We start from the raw sequence: 17,226 nt of genomic DNA on the forward strand, positions 1-17,226 counted from the left end.
ATATTACAACAAAAAGACTTCAGAAACAGACTCCAATGAGAGACTGCTGAATTGGAATTAATTTGCAAACTGGGTACAATTAACTTAGGCTTGAATAGAGACTGGGAGTGGATGGGTCATTATACAAAGAAACTATTTCCACATGTTTATTCCCCCCCACTGGTCCTCAGACGTTCTTGTCAACTGCTGGGAATGGCCCACCTTGATTATCACTACAAAAGGTTTTCTTCTCCCTTCCCCGGCTCTCCTGTTGGTATTAGCTCATCTTAAGTGATCACTCTCCTTACAGTGTGTATGATAACACCCATTGTTTCATGTTCTCTGTGTATATAAATCTCCCCACTGTATTTTCCACTGAATGCATCTGATGAAGTGAGCTGTAGCTCACGAAAGCTTATGCTCAAATAAATTTGTTAGTCTCTAAGGTGCCACAAGTACTCCTTTTCTATTTCAGGGACAATCACTTATTCGTCCCCACTCCTCAGTGCCCCGTGTAAGACAGTTCCACACTCCCGCAGCATGTCATGGTAGCTAGGACCTCTCAGCATGGTGAATGCTGGAGCACCACAGGGAGTGGGCAATGCTGCCTTGGCAGGGCTGTGAAACCAAACAAACATCAGCTCAGAATCCCTTCTGAACTGGCTGCTGTGGGGGACATTCAACACAACCTTACATTTAGTTCATTCCAGACAAGAGTATTCGTGGGTCCTCTTTTAACCTTCTGCTTCACACTTTCAAACTTTGCATCTTTTTTTTCTTTTTCAAGTGGGACAGGAACGGGCTTATTTTCATTTCAGGAGAACGGCTGGTGTTCAGTTCTGCCAGGGGAGGGCTCAGTTACTGCTCATTTTAAGCATTTGAACTGGCACAGACTGACGCTGGTGAGCCACCCAAATTATTTTTGGGTGGTTTGGTGCCTCTATTTCAAGATTCCTCTGGGTAAAATGACAGGAAGTTTGCAGGCAATTTTGAGCCAAACCTCAGAGAGACTGGTTTTCAGTCTGTGCTAAAAGCTCCTTATTAAAAACTGGCCTGTCCGGACTGTATGTGTAACTTTGATATTTGCATGAATCAAAGAATAAGGGGCACGTTTGCAAAATCAATTGTGCAGGTTTTATATTTACTGCACGTTTACCACATATGTCATTTATTACACAGTGGAAAACCGTTAAATGCACAGTAGTTGTGCCAAGTGGCATTATGCTTTTAACAGCTTTATTCGTTTAACAGCTCCAGTTCTCATTATATTTTGCCATGTGGTATATGAGATTTTTATGCATTTAACAGTTTAAAAGGGTTCCATGGTATTTGCCTTTTATGTATTTCATATTGTGCCTGTGTGTGTGTTGGGTTTTTTGGGGGGTTGTGAGCTGTAACCCAAGCACCTCCACATAAGACAGCAAAGGGAAATAACAATTAAGAAGGGAAAGAGAAAATGAAGAAAGGGGAAAGGAATCAGCCTATGCCAGGATATAAATACATATATGAGTAAGGCTCTTAGAATGGTATCGATGGCTTTTAATACCTTGTTTAGATGCCTTTCAACATTTTCATCAGATTTATTTTACTTCAGTTTGAACAGTGAAGGAAAGGAAAATATATTTATATATTTTACGAGTGTGCGCCTGGGTAACACGCCCCTCCCCCCCCCGCAGTTGATGCCATCTCATAACAAAACTGCCCCTTTCACACAGACTTAAACATATCCCTCTTAATAGTCACCAACGTACTCACTGTCCGTCCTATACCAAACTCTGTCCCCCACTGTCTCCATAAAACTATTCTGGTTGGGGTTTGTTTGGGTTTTTTTGGTAAACAGCTGGATAAAATTTCCATTTCATTGATTCCTACAAGAATTTTAGCCCCACTTTGAGTTCCCCAGTATGAATTTTTTGCATCCAAGGTGAGAGCTAGTCTAAGTGAACTAAGTGTTAGCCCTTCTCCCCCAACCCCTCCTTGTACAATGGCAAGGACAGATAGTGAATTATTTAAAAGGCAATACCGTATGCAGTATATACTGCACACAAAACAAGAAATATCTGCCTCAGATGCAGTTTCCCATTGGTTTCCCACAGTTAGGCATTTAAGAAAAATAAAGAATTTATCTCCCAAATGAGGAGGAGTTTTGGAGGGTCCTTGTTCCACTACCAGAAATTTTAGGTTACGTACCACAGTGGGAAGGGAGGTGTGTGCATCTGAGTGAGAGGGCCCCAATATGTACAAAACCAATACCAACTACACGGGATTGTGAGCTGGTCCCTTTTCCATCCTGTTTTAAAAGGAAAAGGAAACCAGCAGGGAGGCAAAAGACAAAACATGACAGGTTCCCCAGAGATTATTATTATTGCAGGAACAGATGTATTTTTATTGGTGGGAGGGAGGAGGAGAAGGGTCTAATCCCAGCCCCAGAATTTGCTCTTTTAAAAAACCACTCACCTGACTTTTATTGGCAGCCACTTTGGCAAACAGGGCCTGAGACACCTTGGCCCTTTTCATCTCCTGTTGGATCTCGTCATAAATGGCAGCTGTGATGTTGACGTTGGCGCCGTCCACCTTAATGGGGAGGTCTGTTGTCGGTGTTGAGGTTTTGGCCTACCAAGAGACCATGAAAATAATAATTAAAAAAGTGCTGCTTTCAGCCCAGCCATCTGTGCAGAAATTATCAAAGGATTTCAGTCAGCTGATGCCAAACTGCATTAGCTACAGAGGGACACTTCCTGTCCATTATTCTAATCAGGTTAATTGTGATTGGAAATAATTGCAATGCATTCCTATAGGACGTGCATGGCCCTGTCAACCCTCCCTCTCTCTCCCACAGCATGTTTATTGAACAGCTCAAAGACGGGATAGGTAGCTGGGGCTCTAAGCTGCAGGCAGACAACTAAGTTTGTTCTGCCAACCTGCAAATGCAGCATATATATGGGGATATGCCTTTTTCTTTTTTTTATTCTAAAAATGGCATACCTTGGAGGAAGAGCCAATTCTCCCAGAAAAAATGAGTAAATGGGTAGAGGTCTCTAAATAATAAATTATTACTCAATTTAATGCACTCCCTCAAGTCTCCCTCATTCTTTATTAAAGCTATACGTATGTCATTTGAGTATGTATGGTTTCCCATCATTATCATCATTATGCTAACCAGCCAGTCACCTAATTTCACCTAGGAAATCAGTGGAAATGAAAAAAAAAATCATTTAATAAAGCCAGGCTTTGGCATGCCTTTGATGTGCCGCCCTCATTCTCCTTAACTCATATTGCAATTTTGTGTATTCTACTGCACTCCTTTTAATTGAATGATTTCCCATCCGCTTCTGTGACAAATGAAGGACAATAATGGAGGATGCCAGCCCTTCCCCAGGCTGGGCTAACCCTAAAAGATTTGTACCAATGCAATCCACCAGGCTGCTGCAAGATTTTTACTTTAACTTCCTCAGCAGCACTAAGACTTTACTGACGAGTAACAGACCAAGAGCGATGACATGCCCTTCCACTGGTGCTTTTACAGTAGGACGCTCCGTAATCTGTGTCAGCAGCATCAGCTCCTCCGAATGCCAGCTTTCATTCATTTTCCAGAGGCTAAATAGCAGAGGTATTCGAGCTGATCTAAACTAGGTTTTAACTCTGAAACAGCTCACCCTGGAATCCCTGCACCAGAGAGGAAGAGCCCTTAATGAAAAGATGAATGTCACAAGTATAAAACTGCCTGCTCGCAACTGAGGTGCAAAGGGCTTGAGAAATAAATGAGCCCAAGTGGCAAAGCTCACAGCACATTCCAGATCCAAACCTTCCCAGAAGTTCTGAGTGTATGTATTCCGTTCCCAGATTTTGGTTTGGCCCCTTGTAAACCTTTGCAGCTGGTCCCTGCCTTTATACCTGCAATTCCCCGGAGTCTGGGGTAGTTATGACAGGGTTTTGGTTCAGGCTCATTTCTAGCGTCAATTCTTAGCTGGACACAACTGCACAAATGTCTGTATGTTAACAGAAAGATTACCTGGGCCAATCAGAATGTTCTGAGCTCCCTCTCTTCTCTTCCTCCTAGCTCTTCCCACCCCAAATCCTTTCCTCGCCATGGAAATCTTCATTGATGGCCCCATCCAAAGCCCACTTAAGTCAAAGATCTAAAGTCACCCACTAGTTCCAATGGACTTCTTTGGATGACACCTTAAATCTTGAGGGGATTAGGTGCCTAACTTTCAACCCCCAGGTTTGAAAACGGTCTTGATGCTACCGTAAAGTTGGCCGTTATTGGAATCTCTCAATGCAAATAATAAGCAAAGGAAGAGGGTAAGTGGGCTGCAACAATATAAGAGCTCTTAATTCCTGTCAGTTACTGCTGCATACCTTCCTCTTTTGTAAAACAGAGTGGAGAGAGCTGGCCAAACATATGCAACAACCTTTTAAACTCTCAGAATTTGTTTTCAAAGCACTCAGATCCTTTTGCTGAGTTAATCTGGTGCTTTGCTCCTCAGGTTGGTCCTGAACAACACCGGAACATACCAAGGAAACACCCCAGGTGGGGATTTCATCACCAGCGCAGAATTACAGATGGGTGCTTAACTCCCCCTCCCTGTTATATCAACCCCACACTGCCCTTATTACATATTAATAGTAGCTGACGATACCCTCTCGTTTAACCCTCCACACAGAAAAATCATTCCCAGAACTACTGCCTCAGGAGACTGGTATCTATGGAAACAATGTTTCAAAATGCCATTAAATCAACTTCTCTAGCACTGTAGCATAATTCCTAGAAGGACAGTACAATTCTCCCATCTAGCTACCTTTGCTATGTCCAAGGCCCCTCTTCTTCTTATTTAGAACATCTCCGCTGGGAGGCTGCACTTGCAGGAATCACTGTACAGGAGATCAAGAAGATACTGGCCTCACCCAGGCTAATACGATGTATATGGGAAGCAAAGTAAAACATGCTGCCTATGGGCTGGTCAGCAGCCTTGTTTTCAGGGGTGCCTACAGCCTTGCCACTGGCGAGTGCTGAAGTAGGGTTTCACTGGTGCCCAGACGCTGTGCTAGCCCACTGCAGGGTGAGGAGCTGCTCCCGGCGTACTCAGGAAAAGACAAGCACTGAGGGCACAAAGCTCTATCTATCACTGTTGCTCATCAATAAAACAAATATGTAAAAAAAAAACAAAAAACCCTGCTGCCTCATTCAAGTCAAAAAGTAAAGTGAGCCTTCGGCCTGAAGAAGAGCTCTGTGCAAGCTCAACAGCTTCTCTCCCCCCACCACAGAAGTGGGTCCAACAAGCGATACTACTTCCCCCCGCCTTGTCTCTTTAAACTTTTATAATCAGATTTTCTAACAATGCTGAGCTCTGAAATGGGAAGGTGTTACCCATTATCCTCATTTTACAGATGGGGGAAAGGAGGCAAAGAGATGAAGTGGCTTCGCCAGCAGGTTGGGGGCAAAGACATGATCCGAACTCTGGTTTTCCAACTCCCGTGATCCACTGAACCACACTGAAAGCTACCCCCGGAGCCAGAGTTCCTCGTATGTAACTCTAGTTGTGGAATTTATCCTACTTGAACATTTGTGTGAATGAGCAAATCCTTTAATATAATAATTAATTCAGAAACACATGTGGTTATGATGTTTTAAAGTTTCAGATAGAACAGTTGTCTCGACAAATCCTTATTTTCATGAGATGGAAACTGGGAAGATAATAGTTAGTTAGGCCAATGACCTACCAATGCAACACAAAATGCATTTTCAAATTTGTGTGAGTAGAGTATGCTAGAAAATTACCTGCAATTAACAATTCCTTTATGTAATGTGGAGGTATAAAGTGCATTAAAATGCCAGGATGTATTTGAGCGACCTCAATTGTTTCTACAGAAACAAAATCATGTCTTTATAACTAATCAGTCTGTGCTACGCTACTGCCAATAACAAGACTGAGAGCTGCGGCATCCAGGCTACAGATCTCAGATGTGAAAAGTACTCAGTAATAAGATTAGAAGCACAGATAACGTACACAGAACTACAACTTAAATGCTTTACAGACTTGAAAATACTACAGTTACTAAAGCAGGATGATGATACATGCCCATTCACTAGTAAAGTTTTGAATCAAGTTTAATGCTGGCACTGAGCTGGCTTAGCTCTGCAGTGAGGAATTTCAAATTAAAGCAATGCAAATGTTGTGATGACAAAGGTAATTTGCTGTAATCACAATCTCCTTCTAAGCACACACCTCTTTTTCAGAAGCCTGAATGTTTGTGAGATTATTTTCAGTCAGCGAGCAGGGGAAAATACACTGCAGTCTGTGTGCCCACATTCTCTTTTTCTAGTGGCAGATGAGCATCGTATATGGGGAGTTAGGGAAGTGGGTGGTAACACAGCAACGATAAAAGCGTACAGAAATCTGAAGCTATGTCAATCAGACAATAGTTGGTGGCAAATAGCAAGCAGTGATCTTCTGTTTCAACACCCCACCCACCTGACATCTCCATACTTGTAAGTAATTACAAAAGTAAACCTCTAAAATAAGGACTCTGACGAGGCAGACTATTGAGCAAACTTATTTTGATGCGATTCTCATTCACTGGGAGCCATGTACTCTGTCAGCCACACACTCTTATTCACTGCAAATCACACATGAACCCAGGTCCAGCTCTTATCTCTGCCCTGCCCACTGTAATAGACACTAACAATGTAGGACATAAGTTAGAAACACGGCTCTTTCCATAATCCATCATGTCGTAGCCATACAGTGGACATACACCATTACTCTGTATACACAGCACATGTATCCTCTCTCGTGTACTGAAATACCTCTTTATATTTATGGCATGGATCATAGCTAAAGTTGTTACAGTGCCTTGCTGACAGCCAATAAACACCTCTTAACAGCAACTCCAAACCCTACAGAAGAAATTTCCAAGACACATCTAGGTGCAGGGAACAACAGACAGGAACATAGTGAGAAGCCCCCTCTCCAAGATATGTGCAGGATCTCAAGCCAAAGAAAAACAGTTAAAGCGGGGTTGCGCCTTACCTGGGGGGTTCTGGAAGAACTCGGACTGCTGGCTGCCGAAGACACCATGCTCACATTGGGGTTCATACTCCTCTCTCTCTCGTCCTGATATATACGATCCCGCTCTGTGTCAGGCAGGTTGAGGAAATTCTGCATTGCCCTCAAGTTTACCAGGAGGGATTGGGAAGCTGTCCTAGGGTCTTCTTCTTTACGCAGGATCTCTGACAGCAATCCCTGGTTCAAAAAATTAAAAAAAAAAAAGCCAAGTCATGTGTTGATTTTTTTTTTTTAATTTGTTTGGTGTAACCATGCGGGTTGCAATGCTGAGAACCTACATCAGATTCTTAAGGGTTCTCCAGAAGGGACGCTTTGTAGGAAAGTGTTTGTCTTCTGGGGGCTGTGGTTTATTTTGGGAATGTCCTATTCTAACGCTCTAACAACAATCTGAGCACAGAGATGCTGGATAGAAAGGTAGATGCCTGAGCCGAACGGCAAAACTGCAATTACTACCAGGTGCCTCCTGAAAATATTTTAGGAACGGTTAGATCTCTCCCTCTCCCTGCTTGAAGCTGGGAACACTTGGCAGTCCTATTCATCTTTACAAATCTGCCAAGTTTGGTAAATTTAGTTCCGACATTTAAACAGCATAGGAGGTTTATTTAAAAAAAAAAAAAAAACAGCATTTGGCTGGGTTTTGATGTTACAGTCCATTCACTTCAGCCTGGACAATTTCTTCTCAGAGGACAGAATGCAGCAAATATGAAAGCTTTAGAACCTATCTCCAGAGACTGGTTACTTTCACCCTTTATTTGCTGCATCATTTAAATCATGGACCTCAGAATGCCAACATTAATTAATGAATAACATTCCTTCAGTGTTTACGAACACTTCCATGCCAGCAGGTAGCCAGTATAGCAGAGGGCCCTCAATTCAGGAGGATTTAGGGACACTAAAGTGTTATTTAATAAGGCCCTAAAATCAACAAGAGCACTTAAGCCCATATATAACTGTAGGCACTACCTTGAAATCAATGTCACTATGCACAAACCTAAGTGCTTTGCAGGATCAGGGCCTAAGACAAAAGGCAATTTATTAGATCGTACAGGATGTACCATTGTCCTCACAAGGCCATACTATATCTCCCACCGGCTTATTGATGTGTGTTTCACTTCCACAAGGTAATACTATGGTAACTTCCTTCAACATCTGTGTTTAAATTTATTCACGTACAAGCAAGAAGCAGAGAAGGATTAGACTCACAGGGAGAAGAGGTATAATTCAGTACTGGGCACGCCAGTCAAGAGGCTCAGAGTTGGAGATTTCAAAGTATTAAAAAGGCTGCTCTGTCCCATAACATTCATACACCCTGTCCACCTAGCAATCTATCAAACTGAAGTATTACTCCCAGAAATACTGCCGAGAGAAAAAGCTTTCTGCTGGGAATTCCATTACATAGCTAATGAAGCTTACCTAAAGCCTTCACCGTTAAAGGGTCAATATTTACCAACCAAATACTGGGGGAAACTGGGGTACCTCAGAAAAACAACTGTGTGGAAACTGTTGTCAAAAATATATCTCACCGTTACTTTACAGTCACGGCCCAGTGAAATCACATTACAGTTACAGTCAATCTTACTGCAGTGCTCTTGTCATGCAGCCACATACTAGAAAACCTGAAGTATTTACTCTTGGCTTATTTTCTCCCCTCACATCAAATAAACCCCAATACCCTTGTTGGACATTTCCAAGACAGTTGACCAGTGACCAAAAGCCAATATTTTCCAGTGTTTATTGGCCTTATTCACTACACTTATTGACAAAACCAACAGTCTAGAAAAAAACACCCCATGTCTGCTTACATCTGCTCACACACTGCCAGAACATACACACAAGAGGTATGTTTGAACCATGATCTGTTATGGAAGAAGCCGCAAAACTGTTGTCCACAGACCACTGGTGGTCCCCAAGAGCTGACTGGTCAATGTCTCTCCTGAAAAGAAGCTAAAAATACATTTTCCTAATATTACTTTAGTATGTAAGCCACTGTGGTAGCTGCTACAGAAGTGCAATGGCATTGCAAATGGGAGAGGATTGGGGCCGTGCGATGAGAAGTAGAAGATGGTCAGTGAGGCAACCAGCCTGTTGAGATGAGATCCACACTATCGGAAAATTCAAAGACCCTTTAGTGTAATGGTAATGGCTCTTACTTCGGTTACCCACCAAAATCATTGACAGTACCATGTATCGTGTAGTTGGTATAGCTGTAAAAATGTATTAGAGACAGTACAGTTTGGGGACATTTCAAAATGCTTTTCAAGTTTTCCAGACTAACAAGCCCACGGAGAGATTAACTGAAAGAGGCAAGATATGATATATATTTGGTTTACAGTATTTTTCACTCCATGCATCTGATGAAGTGGGTTTTAGCCCACGAAAGCTTATGCCCAACTAAATTTGTTAGTCTCTAAGGTGCCACAAGGACTCCTCGTTGTTTTTGCTGAAAGAGGGATGGATGTCCTAGAGGTCTAAACTGTGAGGTTTGACCTTAGCCCTTTGCCATTCCAAGGTAGATCTATCCAGTTCCTGCAGTTTTCCTTTAGAGTAAATGGAAAACCCTCCAAATTGGATAAAAAAATTAATAACGAATTTTACGAGTTTCCTAACTCTTGATTCTCTGGCTGTTTTGGGGATATACCAGAAACAAATTAAAAACAAAAACAAAAAAACCACCTCAGCTTCCAAAATATTGCGTGATTTGGTGATTTTTCCTTATGCTCCCCTTTCTTCTCCTCCCCAGCACCAGGCTGATTTGAAAAAGAAACTTGTGAGCAATGGGAATGTACTCTAAGACAGAAGTTCTCGACCTTTTTCTTCCTGAGCCCCCACCCCTACCAACATGCTATAAAAACTCCACGGCCCATGTGTATCACAACAAACTGGTTTTCTGCATATAAAAGCCAGGACCAGCATTAGGGGGTAGCAAGCAGGGCAGCTGCCCAGGGCCCCATGCCACAGGAGGCCCAATGAAACTAAGTTGCTCAGGCTTCAGCTTCAGGCCCCTGTGGTGGGGTTTGGCTTTCTACCCTGGGCCCCAGAAAGTTCTAATGCCGGCCCCGCTTGGCGGACCCCCTGAAAGCTCCCAAGGGGCCCCGGACCCCTGGTTGAAAACCACAGCTCTAAGACAGCTTGCACTGCTTCCTCCTTCCCACTCCCTCTCCCTCACTGCAGCATGTCTGAATTTATGGTCTAATTGTAAAAAATGGAGATCAGACACATACACAAAAGTGCACCAGCAATTCCTTACAAGTGCAGTCACTGACTCCATACTTAATCAGGTAGTTGATGTACAAGTGGCTCTGCCGGTGCCTAAACTTTGGAATGCATATTTCTAGACTCATGCAAGCAATCAAGGTAACTGCACACCATCTGACACAGCTCCAACGTTGAGGAGTTGAGCTCTCTTTATGTACACCGATTCCCAGTCACATTTGTGCATGTGGGAAATTTGGCTGTACAAATGTTATACTGAGGCTCAGTCCATCTCGAAAGATGAGGGTGGATGTTTGGTAGCCTTATGAGCTATGTGAATAGCAGGATAGATAATGAGAAATGACTAACTCAGAGGGAAAAATCCCATTTCTTTCTAAGACTGAAGAGAACCCTGTGATGCAGTGCACCAGTAAACAATGCCAGATAGATCGCAAAGTGACAGAAAAGACAATACAATAAAATATTTTGAGAGCAATAACATTTACATTAATATAATTCTGAGCTACCAGAGTATACACAAAGTAACCAGCAAGCAACATTATAAAAAATAAAGTGATACTAAATAATCTGTTCAGCCTTTTTGTCACCTGCAAAAAATTAGGCTTTCAGTATGCAAAACATCTTCCTTCCAGAAAAACAAATGATCGTGATTTCACTTAATTGTAATTTAATGAGGCATAATTTATTTTTTAAAATGATATACACCAGGTGTGTGGTGAGGAAAGCAGCCCAGCCAGACAAACCCTAGTGTTTCTATTTTTGAGAAAAGCCTAAAGCTAGCCAAAGACTGTTTTCATTTCTGCAAATTATGTTTCTGCTAGAGGGGGCTAAGGAGGGAAACCCACAGCATTCATACATTTGTTATAAAATTCCGATGGCTAAATTAGCTCATTCCAACATACATACATTTCCCATATTAAAAAAAATACACACACATTTGGCAATTTGAAGAGTAACGAGCTATGCAAACTTAAAGGGACACTCCAAGGCCTGTCTAGTCTAAATTGAACTTAAATGAATAAACGGATATTCTTCAATCAAACAGAATCCTTAAGATACCCACTTTTAAAAAGTATTTTGACAGGAACTGTGCTTCTTTTTCCACCATAATGCTTATTGGTTTAAAACCATCTCAAGTGATGAGTGATTAAAACAGATGTAACAGTAAATTTAGGCCCTGCTCCTAAACAACATTGTACACATTCTTGGAGACCAGGTATCATACATGTGCACAGCTTGGCTTACATTTGGGGCTTATGCCAGGCACTGTATTTTATTTTTTTATTACACACTGTGCCAATAACTGACTATAAAAAACAAACACAGAGGTAGAAAAAGCAGCATATTTCCAATCAAAATATAAAACTTTGCAGGTATTTAAGTCTAGAATAATTTTGTCAGTGTCTTATGCTAGTTGAGAATTAGTTCACAAAACTTTACTACTGGCTTCAAAAAACGAGACAGTTAATATTTTGCACAAGTCCTATGGAGCCTTGTTTGTGATTTTATTTTATTTTGGTTTTGCTACCGACAGAATCTCCACTCTGAACAACCGGAACCTCAGAAGGAAGTCCTGTAATCAACTGTGGACAAGCAATTGGCAAAGTGCTGTGCACCTCCTAAGAGAGGATGGCCACAGTAACCAGAGCTATGGGTGCTCCACACCTCAGGGGATTGGACCCATGTGAACCAGGGTGGTACTGGAAAGGGTGGTGATTTAGGTTTGCCTGGCTCAGTCAATAGAGGCTGACTGTAACCTTTAATTGCCAGGCAACCTATGGACTTAATCCAATGCTGAAGTAAACAGGAATCTTTTTGCAGTCTTCCCAATGGACTTTGGATCAGGACCTGGAACTGATAAAGGACTCAATGGAAGAATGATTCTATTGTCCCTGGCTTAAAAAAACAACAACCCACACCTCGTTTTTTTAAGCAGAGCATTTCAGAAGCAGTTTGTGTTGAAGGTGGAAATTAAATTGCCGTGTGGGCCAAATCAATGCATAGGGCCACGGGAGCAAAAAGAATAGTCTAATGCTAAAAGGTTCAAACAAGGCTCAGGACAACCACAGCCTCTCCTTTTTGCGCCACAGCCTGCGTGGAGTTGAATAGCGTGGGCAAAACATGAACAAATCCCAAACCTGTCTTTCTGAGACAGGGTTTTAAAAGTCTGGGTAATTTTTTCACACTACTTTTTCTTTTTTGTGCACCTCTGCCCTTCCTGGCTTTGAACAAGAGCAGCATGGAAAGTGCTGAAATAACTGAGGGTATGTCTACCCCCAAAGAAAAACCTGCAAAGAAAAACCTGTTGCTGGCCAGTGCCAGCTGACTCGCGCTTGTGAGGCTCGGGCTGTGGGGCTGTTTCATTGCCATGTAGACTCCCAGGCTTGGGCTCTACGACCTTACAGGATGGGAGGGTCCCAGAGCTTGGGCTCCAGCCTGAGCCAGGAAGTCTATACAGCAACGAAACCCCCCCGGCAGCCAGAGCCCCGCAAGCCCAAGTCGGCTGGCAAGGGGCCAGCCGAGGGTGGCTAGTTGCTGTGTAGACGTACCCTAAAAGACTTGCTGTCATGGCATTTCAAGCCCAATCAGAACCATGTAATACCTGGAAATCTCATGAGAAAGCCAGCTCCACTTCCCAGCAGGTCTGGATAAGATTCAGATAAGCACCAGAAGCTTTGGTGCTCATTCAAATTCAGCCTCTGAATCTCACGGATTAGCGACGGTGACACAGCCACACTTGGGGGGAGAGCAGTCTTTTCATGCAGGAGGGCAGGCACCGAGACACGCCACTCCCCTTTTTATGAATGAGAACTCTGAACTCATCGCTAGTGGGTGATACTGAAACTATACCCCATAGTATCCAGCAGTGAAATCTAATTTTACCATACTAAAGTGACCAATTTTAGATATAAACTATTACTACCTGTAATCAAAAGATAGAAAAGGAATGTTGTAAGGTGCACTGTCCTTCTGTAACCTCTCACTTTTATCAGCCCTCAGGCTTATAAAGGAATTTCACATTCTGTATACTTCGTGTCAAGACAAGTCTTTGCCATGACATTTCTCCAACGGCAACACTTATATTATTGGCAGCTGTGCCGAACAGACCATTAACAAGGGTGTTATATGAATGGGATACTTTGAATGGTTTTTAAAAGACAATTCCTAGCCTACAAGCATCCAACAAATGACAAATATATCTGTGCAATAGTGTGTACTGAAGATGTTCCTTATGGATTATCAGGATTCTGAGGACCTAAGGCCATTTTCATTATTTTCCTTTTTTTGACATCTCTGTACCCTGGCAATTCTTCCAGTTCAATTTTGCAGATGGAAGAAGTTTGGATAGTCAATGGAAGTTTTGAGCGCTTCTGCAAACCAAGCAGTACTAAGGTTCACCCATTCATAGCTGAGAAAACGCAATGTTACATGTATGCCCTGCCACTTGAACAATTCTTGTAACTTCCCATGGGACAAATTCTGATCTCACACGGTTGTAAATTCAAATGAACTTAATCCATTGCTGCAAAGGAGTTAATCTGGATTTATACCAATATAACTGAGAGCACAGTTGGCCCCTGACCTACCAGAGCCGTGGAATACATCCCATCAGCTCCTCATTTTTTTAAATCTTGATTCCCAGATTCACTACCTATAGTCCTGATACAAGTCTGATTCGTAACACTCATTTAACTAATGCTATAAATACAGATATCTCGAGAGATGTCTGCTTAGGCATGAAGTGACGGCATTTCGTCTGATTTGAATACAACACATTCAGGGGGCAACAATGTCAATTTGATTTTTATTATTAAAATGAAATGTTTAAATTCTCAAGAAAATGGTGTTATTGCACTAGTTTAATAAAGCCTCTTTTTTATTATGGCAGCTCTTTTTATTAGGGAAGACAGTGTGTGTGCATGGGGATCTGCATGTTGGAGCTGGGGGAAAAGGAGGCAGAAGAAAAAAAAAAAGAGAGAGAATATCTGAAAATGCCGTGCCATTTATATGACATACAAGAAAAAAAAAACCAGAAAGGGAGCAAGACATAGCACATACTTTGTGTATCTGTGCATTTGTTTCCAAGGATCAGAAATCCTGTGTATCAGCTGAGTAGGCAGGAGCAGCCTCCTGCAGAACACATTCTGAAAGCCTGACTCACATACTACTTAAGATCTTTTCATCCAGCCTATTGAATACAATTAAGTTAACTGAAACTGAAAATTTGGGTACTGTAAAACCCACTGTTGGAACAAATATCCCATGTACCAAAAATCTGCAATTTATTAATTTAAGCATTTCTCTTACAGACTGCCTGCTTTCCTGTGCATACAACAAAACGCAGCTTGTGCCACATTACACACAAGACTAAAACAAGCAGGCAGCATGAAAAGGTTTCAGGCAATGAGAGAGAGTTTTCTTTGCAAACAAACAAAAACAGGCCCTTCCTAATTGAAAGTCTACGTAGAATGGTGCAGACACCACTGTGATGAGTGTGGTATGAACGTCTAAACAGATACCAACCAGAGGATTAAATGCTGCTAGTCTTCCTCCCACTTAAGTCAAGGCAAAGACACTCACAAGAGAAAGTGGACAGGATTTGGCTCACAGGCAGCTATACATGGAAGTTATTTTGACAAAATATATTTCAAACCAGAGACCTCGATTTTGCTGCCATTTAAGTCAACTGGAATTTTGCCAATTCAGTCTAATGAGAACAGAATTAGACCCATACCAATGCTATTTTTTCCGTTCAAAGCTCTTCAGTATAAATGGAGATTTGGTATAACTGGAACTTTCTTACCTTATGCACCACCAGTGTAGTATCTCAGCTCCTCAGAGACAGGAATAATATACCTTCCTGACCCCTGTGAGGCAGCTTCATTTTCCAGATAGGAAAACAAGGCAGAGAGATTGGGACTTGCCCAAGGTCACACAAGGAGTCTGTTGCAGAGCTAGGAACTGACCCCAGGTCTCTGAGTCACAACCCAATGCCTTAATCACTTTCCACTCTGCACAACACAATGCACTGAAATTACCTGGGCCTTTTCCTTTTATTTCATTCCAAATGGAGTTTCATTACACCCAAGTTCAATGAAATGGAATTCCACTCCCTCTATACTCTAGATCCCTTTTGCCCAAAACTATCTTCAAGCAACAGCCAATCAGCTACTAGCAGAGCTAGGCAAGTCAAATCTTCAAACTAGAACACTGATTATTCCCATTCACAGCTAAAGAGTTTTAAAAAGAAACAGGGGGCGAGCTTGTTCTTTGGGAAGAGAGTTATAAGTGGCCTCTTCAGCATTGAAGATGCTTCCTGCTTTTTTTTTTTTGCCAGCTCTCTTTGTATCTGGCACCATGACTGTTTTATTCAAAAAGCCTCAGGTTCACTGATATTCCCAGTTTCTGCAGCTGTTCAGTAAAACAAGCACTGGCCACTCGCCCAAAAATTTTACTAACTTTGGCTACTGTGTCAAAACATTGGCAAAAAAGATGCCTTTAAAAAAAAAAAAAAAGACTCAAAACAGAATACATTTGTTTGGTCTATAGGCTTTTCAGTCCATCGGGGGTCCCTTGAGCAAAGAGAACAGTTCACTAGTCTACTAACTGAGTCTGCTGGATCCTGTAATATGGAGCTGATCTTTTGTTTACAGCACCGGCAGCTTTCCCGGTTGGAACTCCAGATTCTCCATCATGCCTTTGCTGCATGGAAAAGGACATTAAAGAACGGGGATGAATTGTGTTAATTCTGCTTATGCTGACCATAGAGACCTCAGTTCTGGAGTCAAGCTGCCTGTTGGTCATCTGGGGACTCCCTCGCAAGTGAAGTTCTAACCATTAGGAATCACTACGGCAAAACTGAAATTGTCTGGAAACTTTCCAGAGAATGAAAGGATAATTTATTCATCCAAAAGTGTCTTTTAAAAGAGTCTCCCTCTCACAGTTGTTACATTCTGTGCCGGTACATTTCTAAATGCATTATCAGCCTTCAGCCTGATACACTAGGTTCTGGCAAAACATTTTGATTGAGATTTGAATACCAACTTTGCAGAAACTTCAGACTGAGTGAATCAGCATGAATTTGCAATGGGGGCTAAGGAAGAAGGTGCAAGGAACTCCCTGCCCTGAAGAGAGCCAGAATCTAAGCGTGCTCCTTACACACAAGATATGAGGTCATAGCATCACCAGTGGGGCTACACATCTCAAAAGGAGAGTGGCTAGCCATGGCTCAGCCTCGCCTTCCACAACAGCTGGCAACCTCAGACCAGCCCTGAAGGGAGCTCACCCACCTGTTTTAGGGCACGTCTCCACCTGACAACTATGCCAGATTAAGGTAGGATGTAAATCTGAAGTGGCATAGATCTTCTGGAATAACTCCTTGTAGATACCCTTATTCCGGGATAAGAGTGCCTTTGTCTGGGGTTTCTATAGTGCCCCTCACCATCCTTTCTAAGTCTTTGCTCTCCCAGCGCATTCCAAGGGGCATTCTGCTCTTCTCGGTCTTCTGCAGAAAGCCTTTTGAAGCCTCTCGTTCACCTTTGACCCTTTAGAAGGCTATGGCTTTAAAAACACACACATACAAACACACCCCACAGCTACAGCTATGTGTATGAGTGGCATCTGCCCCACATTTAACAACTTCATTCATGGCAGCAGCTTAACCCGGTGCCCATTTGAACCCAGGTCTCCAAGAAGTAAATAAATGGTGGATTTTCACCATTTATCAACCCTTCCTTGTTTATTTTCCAAAGGATTTTCATGGCTGTAAATAACCACCAAAATCTGAAATACTGAAGTCTTTTAAAACAAGCAAGGAAAAAAATGCAAGATCTACCATGAATACCTATTTTTATAGCAACTTTCTACTTACAGTTTGGTTTAACGTAAACATGCTTATTCATATGCTTTTCCTATTTTAAAATACAGATATTCGGGATGCCTGCATAGCTTGGGGTTGGTGATG

The 17,226-nt window shown here is 42.2% G+C and overlaps 1 protein-coding gene across 4 annotated transcripts in view; it reads right to left on the reverse strand.

Moving 5' to 3' along the window:
* SATB2 (SATB homeobox 2) overlaps positions 1-17,226 on the reverse strand; it is a 165,690-nt gene that overhangs the window by 39,770 nt on the left and 108,694 nt on the right. For 3 of the 4 annotated variants that reach the window (XM_074967856.1, XM_074967855.1, XM_074967857.1), the window contains 2 exons: positions 7,014-7,226; positions 2,437-2,592 (listed from right to left, as the gene is read on the reverse strand). In XM_074967856.1, coding sequence (XP_074823957.1) covers positions 2,437-2,592; positions 7,014-7,226 — 369 coding nt within the window. The remainder of the gene's footprint in view (positions 1-2,436; positions 2,593-7,013; positions 7,227-17,226) is intronic. The other variant, XM_074967861.1, reaches the window with a different exon arrangement.

The sequence above is a fragment of the Natator depressus genome, chromosome 11 (genome assembly GCF_965152275.1).
Source record: "Natator depressus isolate rNatDep1 chromosome 11, rNatDep2.hap1, whole genome shotgun sequence".
In the NCBI taxonomy this organism is placed as follows: domain Eukaryota; kingdom Metazoa; phylum Chordata; order Testudines; family Cheloniidae; genus Natator; species Natator depressus.